The sequence below is a fragment of the Lipotes vexillifer genome, unplaced genomic scaffold (assembly GCF_000442215.2).
Source record: "Lipotes vexillifer unplaced genomic scaffold, Lipotes_vexillifer_v1.1 scaffold760, whole genome shotgun sequence".
NCBI classification, from domain to species: Eukaryota; Metazoa; Chordata; class Mammalia; order Artiodactyla; family Lipotidae; genus Lipotes; species Lipotes vexillifer.
The window spans coordinates 1,136,254-1,151,251 of record NW_006772931.1 but is presented as its reverse complement, the minus strand read 5'-3'; the positions used below and the strand labels follow the sequence as shown (position 1 = coordinate 1,151,251).

At 39.2% G+C, this 14,998-nt stretch overlaps 1 protein-coding gene across 1 annotated transcript in view; it reads right to left on the bottom strand.

Moving 5' to 3' along the window:
• Positions 1-14,998, bottom strand: part of FRY (FRY microtubule binding protein) — a 261,625-nt gene that overhangs the window by 103,262 nt on the left and 143,365 nt on the right. The window contains exons 20-28 of the mRNA XM_007447941.1: positions 12,596-12,682; positions 10,116-10,375; positions 9,524-9,713; positions 8,783-8,907; positions 6,582-6,639; positions 5,270-5,361; positions 4,815-4,987; positions 3,369-3,529; positions 1,692-1,802 (exon numbers count right to left, since the gene is read on the bottom strand). Of these exons, the coding sequence (XP_007448003.1) occupies positions 1,692-1,802; positions 3,369-3,529; positions 4,815-4,987; positions 5,270-5,361; positions 6,582-6,639; positions 8,783-8,907; positions 9,524-9,713; positions 10,116-10,375; positions 12,596-12,682 (1,257 nt within the window). The remainder of the gene's footprint in view (positions 1-1,691; positions 1,803-3,368; positions 3,530-4,814; positions 4,988-5,269; positions 5,362-6,581; positions 6,640-8,782; positions 8,908-9,523; positions 9,714-10,115; positions 10,376-12,595; positions 12,683-14,998) is intronic.

Below are 14,998 nucleotides of genomic sequence, written 5' to 3'. Positions count from 1 at the left end.
GACCGAAACCGAAACCGAGCCTCAGCTCGCAGCCCCGCCCGCCCCGGCGGGTGAGCACACGAGCCTCTCGGGCTGGTGAGCGCCGGTCGGCGCCGATCCTCTGTGCGGAAATCTCTCCGCTTTGCCCTCCGCACCCCCGTTGCTGCGCTCTGCTCCGCGGCTCCGAAGCTCCCCGCTCCGCCTCCCGCAATTTCTGCCCGCGAAGGGGCTTCCTAGTGTGTGGAGACCTTTCCTCCTTCACAGCTCCCTCCCACTGGTGCAGGTGCCGTCCCTATTCTTTTGTCTCTGTTTTTTCTTTTTTCTTTTGCCCTACCCAGGTACGTGGGGAGTTTCTTGCCTTTTGGGAGGTCTGAGGTCTTCTGCCAGGGTTCAGTGGGTGCTCTGTAGGAGTTGTTCCACGTGTAGATGTATTTCTGGTGTATCTGTGGGGAGGAAGGTGATCTCCGCGTCTTACTCCTCCGCCATCTTTCCACCGCCCCCCCTAAACCAATCTTGTAGTTCTTGAATAATCCCAACTTGATCATGATGAATCATCTTTTTAATATATCACTGAATTCAATTTTCTAATATTTTGTTTAAAGTTTCTGTATCTATGTTCATGAATGAATTTGCCTTTTAACTGTCTTTCTTGTTAAATTCTTGTCAGGTTTTAGTATGAAGGTTATGTGGGTCTCATAAAACACGTTGAGATATGTTTCCTCTTCATCTGTTTTCTCTTTGAGGATTTGCACTAAATAATGCAATCTGTTCCTTAAATGTTGAATTAATCCATAAAGCCATCTGGTCCTAAAGTTTTCTTTGTGGGAAGACCTTCAATTATAGATTAAATTTCTTTGTTACTTATATGACTTCTGATTTTCTTCTTGTGCTGTGTTTTTCTAGGAATTTGTCTATTTTATCTAAATTTTGAAGTTTATTGGCACAAAGATGTTCATATGTTCTCTTATTTTTAATATCTGTAGCATCTGTAGTGATGTCCCCTTACATTTCTGAGGTTGGTGACATACACCTTATCTCTCTTAATCAGACTTGCCATGGATATACTAATTTTATTAGTCTTTTAACAAATTCAACTTTTGGCTTAAATGATCATTTCCAGTCATTTTTTTTCTTTAGTTTCTGCTCTTATCTCTATTATTTCTTCAATGTACTTTTTTTTGAGTTTGATATGCTATTCTTTTTCTAACTTCTTGAAATGGATGCATAGGTCATCAGCCTTTTTTCTTTCCAATATATGCACTTGAGGCCATATTCTAAGCAAGGTTTTATTTAAAACCCACAAGTTTAGTGTGTAGTGGTTTCATTATTCTTCAGTTAAAAATATTTTTCACTTTCTATTTTTATTTATTCTTTGACTCATTGGTTATCTGGAAGAGCATTTCTTAATTATCTTTTTTATTATTGATTACTGGCTTAATGCCACTGTGATCAGAGAACAGAGTCTGTATCTTTCAATCATCTGAACTTTGTGTAGACTTGCCTTATAGCCTAGTTTATAGTCAATTTTGGTAAATGTTACTGTGTTTTTTATCCTGATGCATCATAGTGTAATGTGAACAACACATAAGCCTACAGTTCTGTGGCTGATGTGTGAAGAGACTGTGCTGTGAACAATGCTTAGACAGGTCAGTAACCCAACTGAGGCAGGATCCAAGACATTTAAAAACAATGTATTTTTGGCTAGTACTTACTCGTAAATCTTGACAAGCCAGAATGTTGTCAAGCCACTTATACAGGTAGCCATCTGGGGAAAGGCCCACATTGTCAAACACTGGGCCACAGCACAACACTGCTGACATTGCCTGATGACAAAACAGAACACAACCTGGGATGACTGAATGGTACACAGCTGACTTTAAAACACATACTACTAGATTTATAAATGATGAGGGTCTTTTTTTAAAAAAAAAAAAATTTTTATTTATTTATTTTCATTTTTGGCTGCGTTGGGTCCTTGCTGCTGCGCGCAGGGCCTCTCTAGCCGTGGCAAGCGGGGGCCACCCTTCACTGCGGGGCACTGGCCTCACGCTGCAGTGGCCTCTCCTGCTGTGTAGCATGAGCTCCAGGCACGTGGGCCTCAGCAGTTGTGGCACGTGGGCTCGGTAGTTGTGGCTTGCGGGCTCTAGAGCACAGGCTCAGCAGCTGTGGCACAGGGACCCAGCTGCTCCGCGGCATGTGGGATCTTCCCAGACCAGGGCTTGAACCCTTGTCCCCTGCATTGGCAGGAGGACTCTCAACCACTGTGCCACCAGGGAAGTCCCGATGAGGGTCTTTTAAAGCAGTTATTTCCACAAGATTTTAAAGTATTCCTTAGTAGATTCAATAAAAAATACCAGATTCCCAATTTTGTCTCTTTTTATAAGAGTTAAAACCCATAAATTGAACTTTGTAGACATGTAATTTTATAATAAATCTTTATAATGAAAGGCTGAGATATTCAAAACAAAATGACCATTTCACAGAACTTAAAATAAACTTACCATCAGTGACTTCAAGTGAATGAATTCTGCTTATGATAAATATAGCTTTTCAAATTTTGTTTTGATGACAAATATTTAACTAATATACTGAACCGACAAACTTGACAAATATTTGACTGATGCACTAAAATGGCAAACTATGAAAAATGTAGAAATAAATAATTGGGATTCTTAATCAAAGATAAAGAAAATGAAGAATATGAACTTTAGTTCCTTTGAGGTGGGGAGAAAGCAAGAGAAGGGAAGAGAAGGGAAGATCTTGATTCACTTGGTAATCCGTAGGTCCAAATGATTATCAGGGCCATGGCTTATATTAGCTCCATAAAGTCAGAAGTCAACTTGACAGTTAGCAACTCCTGGTATATATGACTGAGACAATATACAGTTAGTTTTCTAAAGGAAATTAAGCTGTAAGGAATAATGGTTCTGAAAATGTTGAATAGTCCTAGTAGTGTAGAAACTTATTTCTGGGAGTCTTCTAGGATAGGAGGAGACTAAAAAGGGAATATATATGTTTTAAGTTGGAAGTTAACTGGCAAGGCAGTTACTTAAAGGGTAAATAAGCAAAAACTATGGTTTTCATATAGTAGAAACCTTAGATAAAAGTGGGATCTTGGAAAAGTTTCGCATTTTGAAATTGTGAACACAATCGGAATATTTACATGTTTATACACAGCTATCTATTTTGTTTATGCATGGATATTTTAGAATTTATAGAGTAAGCTTATGTATTTATATATGTGTATATATTTGGGTTTTTTTGCATGTGTGCTTATATTTTATCATGTCATATTATATTATTTATTTTAATCTTATTTAAGGCATGGTTGTTTAAGGAAAGAGACCATCAATCTGACAAAAGTCATTCATGAGGCAAAGGTGACCTACCTTTAATGCACAATACTGGTATCTTGTAATCTGATGATTTCTATCACTATAACGATCCAGAGGAGTGAACATAATGCTGAAGGGTCCTGCCCACTGGCTAAATAAGATGAAAAGATGGTGCCTCAGGCTTTGCTGGGGGAAGAGAAATCTTCGGTGGTGAACTAGAGAGAAAACAGAGCTAAGAGTCTACTAGACTGAGAAATACAGTGAACACAGTTTACGTTGCTATTATGCATGATTCTTAAGTTTTGGGGAAAGGAGTAATTTCGTTTTCTAACTCAAGTTTTCTTCACGTAATGCAATATGTATTTAAAAAGTCAAGCTTAATTTTCTTTCCTCTCCTCATGTTTCAGTCAACAGCACCTTGTCTCAGCAGAGATAGAAAATGGACTCGCAGACACTTTTCTAAGCATTATCTAGAACAACTGCAACACCTTCCACTCGGCTGCTGATTACATATAAAACGTTCTCTTGACCACTGCTGCGTCTTTAGGAAGAACTGTGAAATACAACAGATAGACTGTCTATCTCAAACAAACATTCTTTAACTGAAGAAGGCAAATCTTTTTTTTTTTTTTTTTTCCGGTACGCGGGCCTCTCACTGTTGTGGCCTTTCCCGTTGCGGAGCACAGGCTCCGGACGCGCAGGCTCAGCGGCCACGGCTCACGGGCCCAGCCGCCCCGCGGCATGTGGGATCTTCCCGGACCGGGGCACGAACCCGTGTCCCCTGCATCGGCAGGCGGACTCCCAACCACTGCGCCACCAGGGAAGCCCAAGAAGGCAAATCTTAATTTAGGGTCATCAAAAATGAGGAGGATTGGTAAGAATGTTTTACAACATCATAATGTTAAATCATAATGAAAAAGTAGAAACAGAGGAGCTGCAGCTTTTTGTAATTATGTCAAAACATTTTAATTCCAGCAATTAATTTTATACCAAACTGACCAGCTATTTTTATTCTCTATGCTTCTATTATATGAAAATGTTTCAGACCCATTTGTTCTATGAAAAAAATCCCAATAATATAATTTCTTAAGCTATATAGAATTCTATATAACGTGTTGACTGGATAGAGTCAAGAGCAGGAATATTGCTGAGATTATATGTTCACAGATTAGCACAGTGAGAATGAAAAAATAGAGCCTTTGTGAACTTTCCCTCTGAGTTACTTCCTTTCTATGGAAATCATACAGGTTCATTTTCAGGTAGGAACCAAAACAAAGAACAGAAATAATGACAAGCACAAAGCCAAAGTTAATTTCTATTGTTGCCCTTCCAACTCTGTGCTGCATGCCCATGATCTGTTCCAAGGATTTCCAAACAAATAAGCGATCCCATCCCAGACCTGCAAACAGGTCAGTAGGTTTAAAGAGGAAAGCACAGTAATGAGGAACACAAATGACATTTCAAGCACAAAAGGTAATTTGCAGTGATGCATCACTGTACCTGGAACGCGCTGAATCAAGTTGGCAACCATGGCACTAAAATGTGCCCGGATATCTTTAAGAATTTCCACTTCTTTATCATTTTCAGCTTCTAGGAGCATGCGGGTCAGGTCCACGTATTCTAAGAACAAAGCTCCAAGGGCTAAAGTGTCCCGTTCTAAGGCTCCATTGGTGCTGGAATAAAAGGAGATTAAACTTTTAGATGATTAGTCTTGATGTCAAAGTAGTACATGCTTCATGGAAAGTAAGATTCACTGTTAGAACTCGCCCACTAAATCTGTCCTTGACGTATATGCAGTGTAAACAGAATATGAAAAAAACAAGGTTTTTTGGACTTTTCTAAGTAAAAGTTAAAGGTAATATATTTTTTTTATAAAAAAAGACAGAACGAAAAAAAGAGAAGCAAAAACATCAGTTTGGTGAGGAGAGATCAACTCAGTAGAATTTCCACCTTACCTGTCACTTATCACACCAGCATCAGCCAGGAGTTCAAAAATTCGAAGCAGCTGTAGCCTTAACAAGTCTCGCCGTTCTCGGCGTTTTTTGTTCTGTGCAGAAGGAGGTGATACCACTTATAAACATGGGCACAATAATGTTAACTATGCTTTAAAGGAAGATGTAATCTAGTCATTTTCAATTTTCTAAACACAAAGGACAAAAAGTATTTTTCTTTCTTCCTAATCCTTAGAGAAAATATAGCTATCACAGGCTATAAGAGAAACAGATCACAAGTGGGCCAATAAATATCCGTAAGTTGGAAATGTTGAGAGTCAACAAGCCTCATTTCCTAGAGGCCTCCAGCAGCTGCTGAAAAACTAAAGCATCAGAAAGGAGTGGCAAAGGACAGGGGACACTAACAGTGCCACCAGTTCTGGTCACAGAGGTAACACTGTTCTTACATAAATTGCCAAACTTCTGCTACGGCTTGTATCTTATCTACTACACGGGAAGCCTCTTTTTTGGTCTTATTCTATTTTATTTAATTTTTTATGCCGCTACATTCTAAGTTTACCCTTTTCAGAGTTCACTTCAGGGAAGATAATGTTGAGGAAAGTGCTTTATATACCAGATGAAACAGATAATGTTCTTGGCTATTCAACCCCTTATAAAAAAAAAAGCAAACTAACTAAAACCCCGAATTCAATCTTAACTCAAACCTCTTACAAAAGAATGTAATATCTTAACATACATATGACTATTTAGGTTGCTTTTCTTTCATAAGTTTAGGACTTAAAATCTTTTAAAATCAGAACCAGATTATACTAAATACTCAAATATCAAAAACAGAAGTTAAAATAATAAGATTCACTGTTAAAAGCATGTTGGTATGTTTGTATTCTTTAGGGGAAACCATTGGGTATGGTTTAAATTCACACTACTGTCCAAATAAACCAAGGCATTAATTATTATTTTTTAATAGATCTTTATTGGAGTATAATTGCTTCACAATACTGTTAGTTTCTGTTGTACAACAAAGTGAATCAGCCACATGCATACACATGTCCCCATATCCCCTCCCCGTCTTGAGCCTCCCTCCCACCCTCCCTATCCCACCCCTCTAGGCGGTCACAAAGCACCAAGCCAATCTCCCTGTGCTATGTGGCTGCTTCCCACTAGCTATCTACCTTACGTTTGGTAGTGTATATATGTCGAAGCTACTCTCACTTCGTTCCAGCTTCGCCCTCCCACCCCATGTCCTCAAATCCATTTTCTATGTCTACCTCTTTATTTCTGCCAAGGCATTAATTATATAAATTCAAAATCTTACCTCTGGTCTTCGTTCCAGAGCCTCTTTCATTAACGGATGAAGTTCTTCCACCAATTCTCTATGAATGAAAAAGGTGAGCATTTAGAATTCATTATTGTTGACACCAAATTTGTCACAAAATATAGCCATTCAATCACAAATCATCTGCTTTTTAAACTTTGCTTCTCACATCAAAACCTCCTCTGGTCTTTCCATTTCTGTATCACGTGGTGAAATGGAAATTGCCATTGGCTTGTACTTTGTATTATCAGTCTTAACTCCAGTGCTACGTATATAATTTGGGCTCAATACATATTTGTTGACTTGATTTTGATTTAATGTTCTGGAGAGTCTATGGCAAAAATCCCTACCCGAACAACTAAACCAACAATACTTTGCAAGTGCTTACTAAATTGAAAGCACTTTCCCATAGGCTGAGGGACTGAAGAGAAATAAAATTGATTCCCTAAACAGAAGAAATTTTCAGTCTAATTAGAGCAAAAGAAACAGGTGTAATAACTATGGCACTACCTTTGGGATCTGTTCTCAGAGGACTGTTGATTTTAAAATAAAGTCTTTTTGGAATTTCAGAGATAAATTCCTTTATTTGAGCTACATGATAAATGCAAATTATGGCAACTACTTTAATAGTGAGGTTCTCAACAAAACCTTTTCTCTTTGTAGTAAAACTAAAAAATTTTATCAGATTAATACGTCTGATATTACATGTATATACTTCATCTGCCCCCATTTTCTCCAGTTCTCAGCTTTATAGCTGGTAATCTAACCAGCTGTCATCTTTAGGAACTGACTTCTGAATTGCTTTGTCAAAACAGACAAAATGTCTGAAAATCTTGTATTTTCTGGCAGAATATTTTGTGCTATTAGACATCACCCTCCAGGGAAATCCAAGGACACGAAGGCAAAAACTCTATGGCATTCTGTACTGAAGAACAGAAATCCTGTATATTCCATTCCAGACTTCTCCAACACAGATGTTAGAATTTCTTCAAAAAATGGAAATAACGCTAATGGTCTCCATCTAATAGCAATCATCTATCAAATATTTACGTGCATTTTTACATTTAATCCTCTTGATACATCTATAAGAGAGATTCTATAATTATACCATTCTTTTTAAGTTAGAGAGATACACTTTATTTTTATTTATTTTGACACTTTTACAGGTGAAGGAACTGAGTCCCAGGGACAGTGTTTTCCACACCCACGTGGCCAGTAAATTGCGTAATCTTACTTGCTCCTAGGAGTACTCAGATGGTTAGATATGCAAAAGAGCCTTAGGTTCTTTGGGAAAGACATTAGGTAATTCCAGGAATTGTTTTTATTATCTTCTTGTAGTATTTCCGTATGATGCTTTGTCTTAACTAATTAACCAGTGAAAACACTGGTTAACTGGCACTTGAGTAGTCAGAACTCACAATTGCTTTTTTTAAGGATAAAATTTGACTCTATACTGTTAACAGATCTTTTTCAGTTGCTTCTAAAATGTCTCGTTAATCTTTATTTTTCAGATAGGGTTTCTCACAGATGCTTGGAGCTTTCCCTTTTCTGTGTATAGGAAAAACTAAGATTTTCTTTGTCTTTATAGGTTTTCATTGCTATATAAAATCATCAGAGGCAGCCTGAAATAAAATTTTATGACGACTCTTTGACAAGGCTTTGACACTGCCTCAGATGGAATGGTTATTTGATTAAAGGTGTGAAATGAGTAAGGAATCCAGAAAGTGAGACATAATGGTTCTCTTAAGGCAGATACAGCATCTTATAGAAAGACCAGCAAGCGTGACACATAACAGACACCCCTGAAAGTGTTCTGTCAATGTTTAACCTTTGAGAGTCTGTTGTATAAGTGGCTGATGAGCAGACACTCATTATTTTGACTTTATAGCCTCTGAACAGTCTGGCTAACTGGGGATTGACACGGAATTATCTTCATTTATGGTTATCTAAAACAAAGCTTGCAAGTGAGAGAAAAATCTGAGACGTAAAATCAAAGTTGCAACGTCTAAAAGTGAAATTCGAGGCAGTTGCAGGGAATGCTTGTCACGCGCATGTCAACCAAGGAGGACATAAAGGGAACTGTGCAAAGCCTGCAGACCTCCAGACACATGCCAAACACGAACTCAAACTTGAGTTAGAAGCAGGAACTACAATAGCAGCAGTATACAGGAGTTTAGAACAACTCATTAAGACTACCGTACCTGAAAACAAGGGAATTTGTCCTTCCAAATCCTAAAACTAAGGACTCTGTGATCTCAATGCCCTCTAGTCTCATCAAAGGCACCAACTGCTTTAACAGAACTCCCACCGATGGGGTGCCTATGGCCTGAAACAAGTTGTTAAAAGTGAAAAAGAGGTAACATGATAACTGATGCTTCTTTTAATCAAACGATGATTCCATTATAACAGTTTTAAAGTACTGAACCACATCCCAAGGCACTGCCATCATTTCAGGAAAAAAAAAAACACACATAAATTTTAAAACAGCACAAGGAATGCATTGTTTACCTGGGACACAAATTCTAAAGAACATTCGTATTATAAGAGTCTTCTTTTTTAAAAAAAAAAAAAACTTAAATCCACAAAAGCATCTTTAACAAGATAAGTTAATCAAGACATGGTTTAAAGGTGAACACTCGTGAGGAGTGAGAGAAATGTGGTATGTAGGACATGAACCAAACCTCAGGGCGCTAATAAATATAAGTCACTCTACGACCTTAGGCAAGTTTCTTAACTTCCCTTTATTTTCAGTTCCGCATTTGTCAGGGAGGAATAATAAATTATTCACACAAACGCTCAATGGAATTTAGAAATGTGTAGGATGAAAATCTGATCCCATATATTCCAGATGGCAGGCACAGTGCAATTCACACTGTGAAATCTAGACAAACAAGCTAAAAAAAAACCTTACAGAATAATTCTTCTGAAGCATGTCATGTCACCTTGTTATCGTAGCTCACGGTACCATCAGGTGTAGTTGCCATTATTTCTGGAGTGGAAGCTCGTAAGTGTCCCGGGCTCATAATACTGGGTTTTGCGACTCCAAAACAAAGAATAAGGTAATTTCTCCACAATGTAACATAGCTGTCTCCGCTGCCGGCAGTGCTGGTTTTCTTGGCATTAATTGGGCTGCTAGAAATACAAAGTCAAAAACAAGAGTGAAACTAAGTTCCGGATTTTAGGTATCACTTATTAAATAAAGATCCTGTGAAGCGCTCCAACTGAGTTGAACAATTGTCTGTCAAGGACTGTCTGTCTGGACAGGGAATGTCTCTATCGGATGGAAAGCTGAATAGAACTTTTCACCGGTAAGGGGCTGAGATTCTATACTCAGACAATCACAATGATTATTAAGGGAGGAAAAAAATTAGCTCTAGACAAGAACTTTTAACCTATATTTACTCAATGTGAACACTTCTGTAGTAAGATGGTCAGAAACTAGAGAATTATATCCCGATCTCATATATAAAACGAAAATGTAAGAGGGCAAATGGTGAAACAAACAAAACAGAGGGAAGCGTAGGGGTCCCTTACTTCGGATCCACCAGAGGCATCACGGACTGCAGCCGTGTGAAGGCGTAGGGCCAGGCGTAGCTGAGGGCAGTGGGGCAGTGCTTGGGCAAGTTCTCCTGCCGGAGGAAGCTGAAGAGGCAGAGGACCCAGGGGTCTTTGACAGACTGAGCGAAAATCCAGACGTGGGAAGGGCTCTTCACATCGTAATGGCTGTTGACCAGGACGGCGTTCCACTCCACCAGCCACTGTAGGTCCACGCTGTGGGTCAGGGGTAAGGTCGCCTGCAGGTGCAAGAAGCAGGCGATGAATCGGTGCAGAATGGCAAGCTCCACGTCCTCGACCTGCCTCAGCCCAATGCCCCTTCCTCCACGATGCTCTTCCCGTCCAGCTCTGCAATGGGTCCAGCTCGGAACCTGAAGCACCCTTCCCACACCTCCCACGCCGGACCTGGGTTTGCGGTCACGGCCATTCCTATGGGAGATCGCAGGCAGCGGAAGTGCAGAGTTTAAGGGCAGGGGTCAATGTCGCACAGCCCCACACACTAGTACCCAGGAGCTGCCCACTAAATACTGGTCGAACAAATATACGACATGAGCTAATTTGAACTTGACCATGGATTTGCCAACTTAAAATTCTGAAAAGTTAATAATCTCTGAGATTCCTAAGTGTGTTATTATCCCTGTAATTAGTTGCTTTTTTTTAAAGCCATGATCTTGTTTACCTTTACTTGGACTGAAATACATTCTCCCTGGCTTAGGGAGATGGCTAAGTGCAATCTCTTTTATGAAGGGTATTTTACTAATGATTTTTTGAGGTAAGATACCTACTTATTCTTGTCCTGTGATATCAAGTCAAAATAATACATTCTAAAACCTTTGGAAAGATATCTATATCCACATTTAATCTATATTATATAGAGACATATATTTATATATTGATACCACATAATGTCTTATATTTCATTCTCTTTTAAGTCCAGAGTATCAAAGCTGAGGGAAGACCAAGTGTCAAATAATCTAGCTGTCGTACGTGGAGAGAAAATCGCCGTTACGTTTGTCAGGCATTTAAAGCGACCCATTTTATCTGCTGGGTCCCTGAGTTCCCATGCGCCAGAGCGCTGCACCTGTGGCCTCCACGGTGAATGGGCTGAAGAGGTGCAGCTTCAGCTTCAGAGCCAGAGACTTAAGGCTCCAACACTGGCTCTGCCCAAAGCCCCTGACCTGGGAACATTTCTGAACACCCCAGAGTCTCTGTCTGCTTAATTTATGACTTGGAAATTATAATGCTGATCGCACTTAATCTTTAAGTGGATGACATGAGATAAGGGATGTCAAAACCTGGCGCAAAGCAGGGGCCCCCCCCCCCCCCCACGCCTCTTCTCCCCCTTCAGTGCATCTTCCTACGTGCAGTACTGCTGATCTGGTTACCCAGGCTCAAGATTCAGACTCTGATAAACACAGAACAAAACCACAGGAACAGAACATAATCTGCAGGGAAACAAGATATGTATGTAAAACAATTACGCCTGACTCTTCCATTCAGTGTCAAAACAATCTGAATTTCTAAAAGAAGAGGTAGAGGTATTCACTATCACTGTTAAGGTCTGCACTGCTTGGCTAATAGTTTTAGTAATTATCATTAATATTCCAACCATAAGCAAGAACAGGGTTGCTAAAAATAGGGGTCTGTGTTCACTCTCAGTTAGAAAAGGTCATTAAAAAGCTCACAGGTGCCTTTAGGTTTTATATTAATTTATAGCTCTTTGTCAAATATGTTTATATTCATTTATAGTTATTTGATCAGAATATACAAGGCACATCAGCAATGTGGATTCTGCAGATGTGCCCTGCCTCTCTTCAGCTACTTAGCTAAAATCAATCCAAGTCCCATAACTGTGCTTTACTAATTTTTTTTTTTTAAAATCAGGTAATTAAAATCGGTTTCAATTTTCCTTCTACTTCATCAGAAATTGAAAGCTGCCAATATGCTCTTTAAAACAAAGAATGTATTTGTGTAGCAGATAAACCTCTACGAGATTCAGAGTCCAGAGAGGGTCAAGTCCAGGCCCTGAGACTCTGTGTGACTACAGCCCTGCCCCTTAATGTTTTTGAGTTTCAACACCTATGAGGGTCAAAATAGATAATAAATGTGAAAGCACCTTGTAAACTGTCAAACAACACATAAATATAGGTTATATAGCATTAAGTGTAATAAATAAAGCAAATTAATTTTCTGAAAGAATCCTGAGCAATTCTTGAAACTGCAATTTGCAAAACTTTATATTTCTCAGACTCAAATTTTGATTTAAATTTATCTGAAGGTCTCCTGAGCTAGTACTTGAAAAGCTAGTCTTGTTTCCTTAAGTACTTTTGTTTTGGCTTATTAACCCGACATAAAATCCCAGAATTCTTCCATATCATTTTTCTTTGTGCCTCTTTTCCAGCCAGGCCCAGAGCTTATACTTAAGAACTATCAGCAATCAGGATCAAACGTGTACTTACTGAATCCGAAGCTGCTACGTGAATAAAACTTTCGAGAATGGAAGAACTTAGCTGATCCATGACATCAATCATAGGCCTGTCATCGTCCTGTACATAAAAGAGACTATTACTCTCCATGGGAAAATGAATCCTTCCACCCTCTCCACCGCCTTTGTCCAGCATGTGAAGCATAACAGCTTGCAAGGTAGTGATAAGGGTTTTCTCACAGAAAAGTGAGTGCCACGGTGGTGAAAGGTAGTGGGTAAAACTCCCTATAATTCTGAGTTTAGTCTTACAAGTTTCAGCGGAAGATAATTAGAGGTCCAATTTGACATCATACTGAAAAGACACGTACCTGAATTTCAAAAACTCATGCACATACAGTTATTTAGACTGGAATCTAAATCTCAGCATCACACATTATTCACTAAAGTGTTCACGTTGTCATTAATTAAAAAAAATGGAAAAGCCATGAAAATGCTACTTACTCAAGTCACTGATCTGCTAAAATAACTGGTAAATTGTTGACTGTGATTGCATTTCAGTCCCAAAGAAACTGCACAGGAGACTGACCACACACTCTCTGTAGTATCTATGTTGTGCACAGCTATTTGGTAAAAGAAGCAAATTGGAAAAAAGCACAGGAGAGAGTATCTTACAGGAAATTCTCCTACATGATAGTGCGTATATACATGAACATGTGTGTTTGCCATCCTTTATCATAGAAAGGCTCAGAAATATGAAATTATTTACTTAGCAGCCTTATAGGAAAGCTTCAGAATGTCCTTATTCATGTACAAATGAGAGTGGTTTCAAAAAGGTTGTGGCTGAAAAAAAACCAAACAACAAAAAACCAAGCTTGTAGATACAGCGACCAGACTGGTTGGTTCCCAGAGGCGGGGGGGAGGGGTGGCAAAATGGGTAAAGGAATCAAAAGGTATAAACTTCCAGGTATAAAATAAATACGTCATGCAGATGTAATGCACAGCATGGCGACTACAGTGAACAAGACTGTATCATCGCATATTTGAAAGCTGCTAAGAGAGTAGATCTTAAAAGCTCTCATCACAAGAAAAAAAAATCCTGTAGCTATGAATGGTGATGGATATTAACTACTTATTGTGGTGAACATTTCACAATATGTACAACTATGGAATCATTATATTGTACACTTGAAACTAATAATGTTGTATGTCAATTATACCTCAATAAAAAAAATTACACACACAAAAAAGCTGTGGCTGGTCAAAGAAAGCACCGTATGAGAAATATTCTTAACACAGTCGGCTGGAATAGCAGTTAAGAACCTGGGCTGAAGAGGCATGTATATCTGGTTTTCAGTTCTAGGTCTACCACATCCTAGTTGTTGATTTTGGGCAAGGCATTTAACCTCCCTAAACCTCAGTCTCAGAACCTGCACTATGGGGAAAATAACAGTACCAATTCTTAAGTTATCGTGAGGGTTCAGTGAGATAATATGTATAAAGCACAGCTCACTGCCTGACACATACATGGTAATTATTATTATTGTTATTATCATAATTAGAGACTTAATGGAGGTTTATCAAAATACAGCATGTCCTAGAGATCCATTTACCAGATCCCAGAGATGTCCTAAAATACATCAGAAAGCTTGCTGCAGAAATGTGAACAGAAAGGACTGGGATACATTCGAAAATATTTTGTGAAGACACTGATCATTTTAAGGATCATGAAACCAAGATTAGTGACTTAAAACAAGAAAACAGAAAGTAGTATTTTTCTAAAGAAGTATGTCACATAAAAAGCTGGTCCTTCTTTCATCAACTTGTGGAGAGAGTTTGGCCACCTGTGCCGACAGGCAATGAAACTTAACATCTAAACAAGGGTGTACAGCCCTTGACCAAGTGCAGGAGAATAACTGGAGTCAGTCATGGTTATTAGTCAGCTTACTTCTCCCAGCTCAAGTGGACATATTTTCTTGTGATGCCATTTTTCTACCACTATTGAGACTAAACAATTTTCAGTAAGCCAGACTGTTTGGTACCTTGCTCATTTTAAATGGGATGCATGGTTTTCTCAGGTTCATTCTCTAATATAAATGTACTATCTTCTTAATTCTATGTACGTTGAACATTATGAAAGAAAATGATCTATAGCTGAAGCTTAAGATTCACTTCTTCACAAAGCACCACCTCTTAGAGAATCAGGAATGGTCTATTCTCGTGCCCTCAGAATATATGACTTAGCTCTTGTAGGTCAAGAGTACGATTTCATAATTAAAAACCCACCCTGGGCTTCCCTGGTGGCGCCGTGGTTGAGAGTCTGCCTGCCGATGCAGGGGACACGGGTTCGTGCCCCGGTCCGGGAAGATCCCACATGCCACAGAGCGGCTGGGCCCGTGAGCCATGGCCGCTGAGCCTGCGCGTCCGGAGCCTGTGCTCC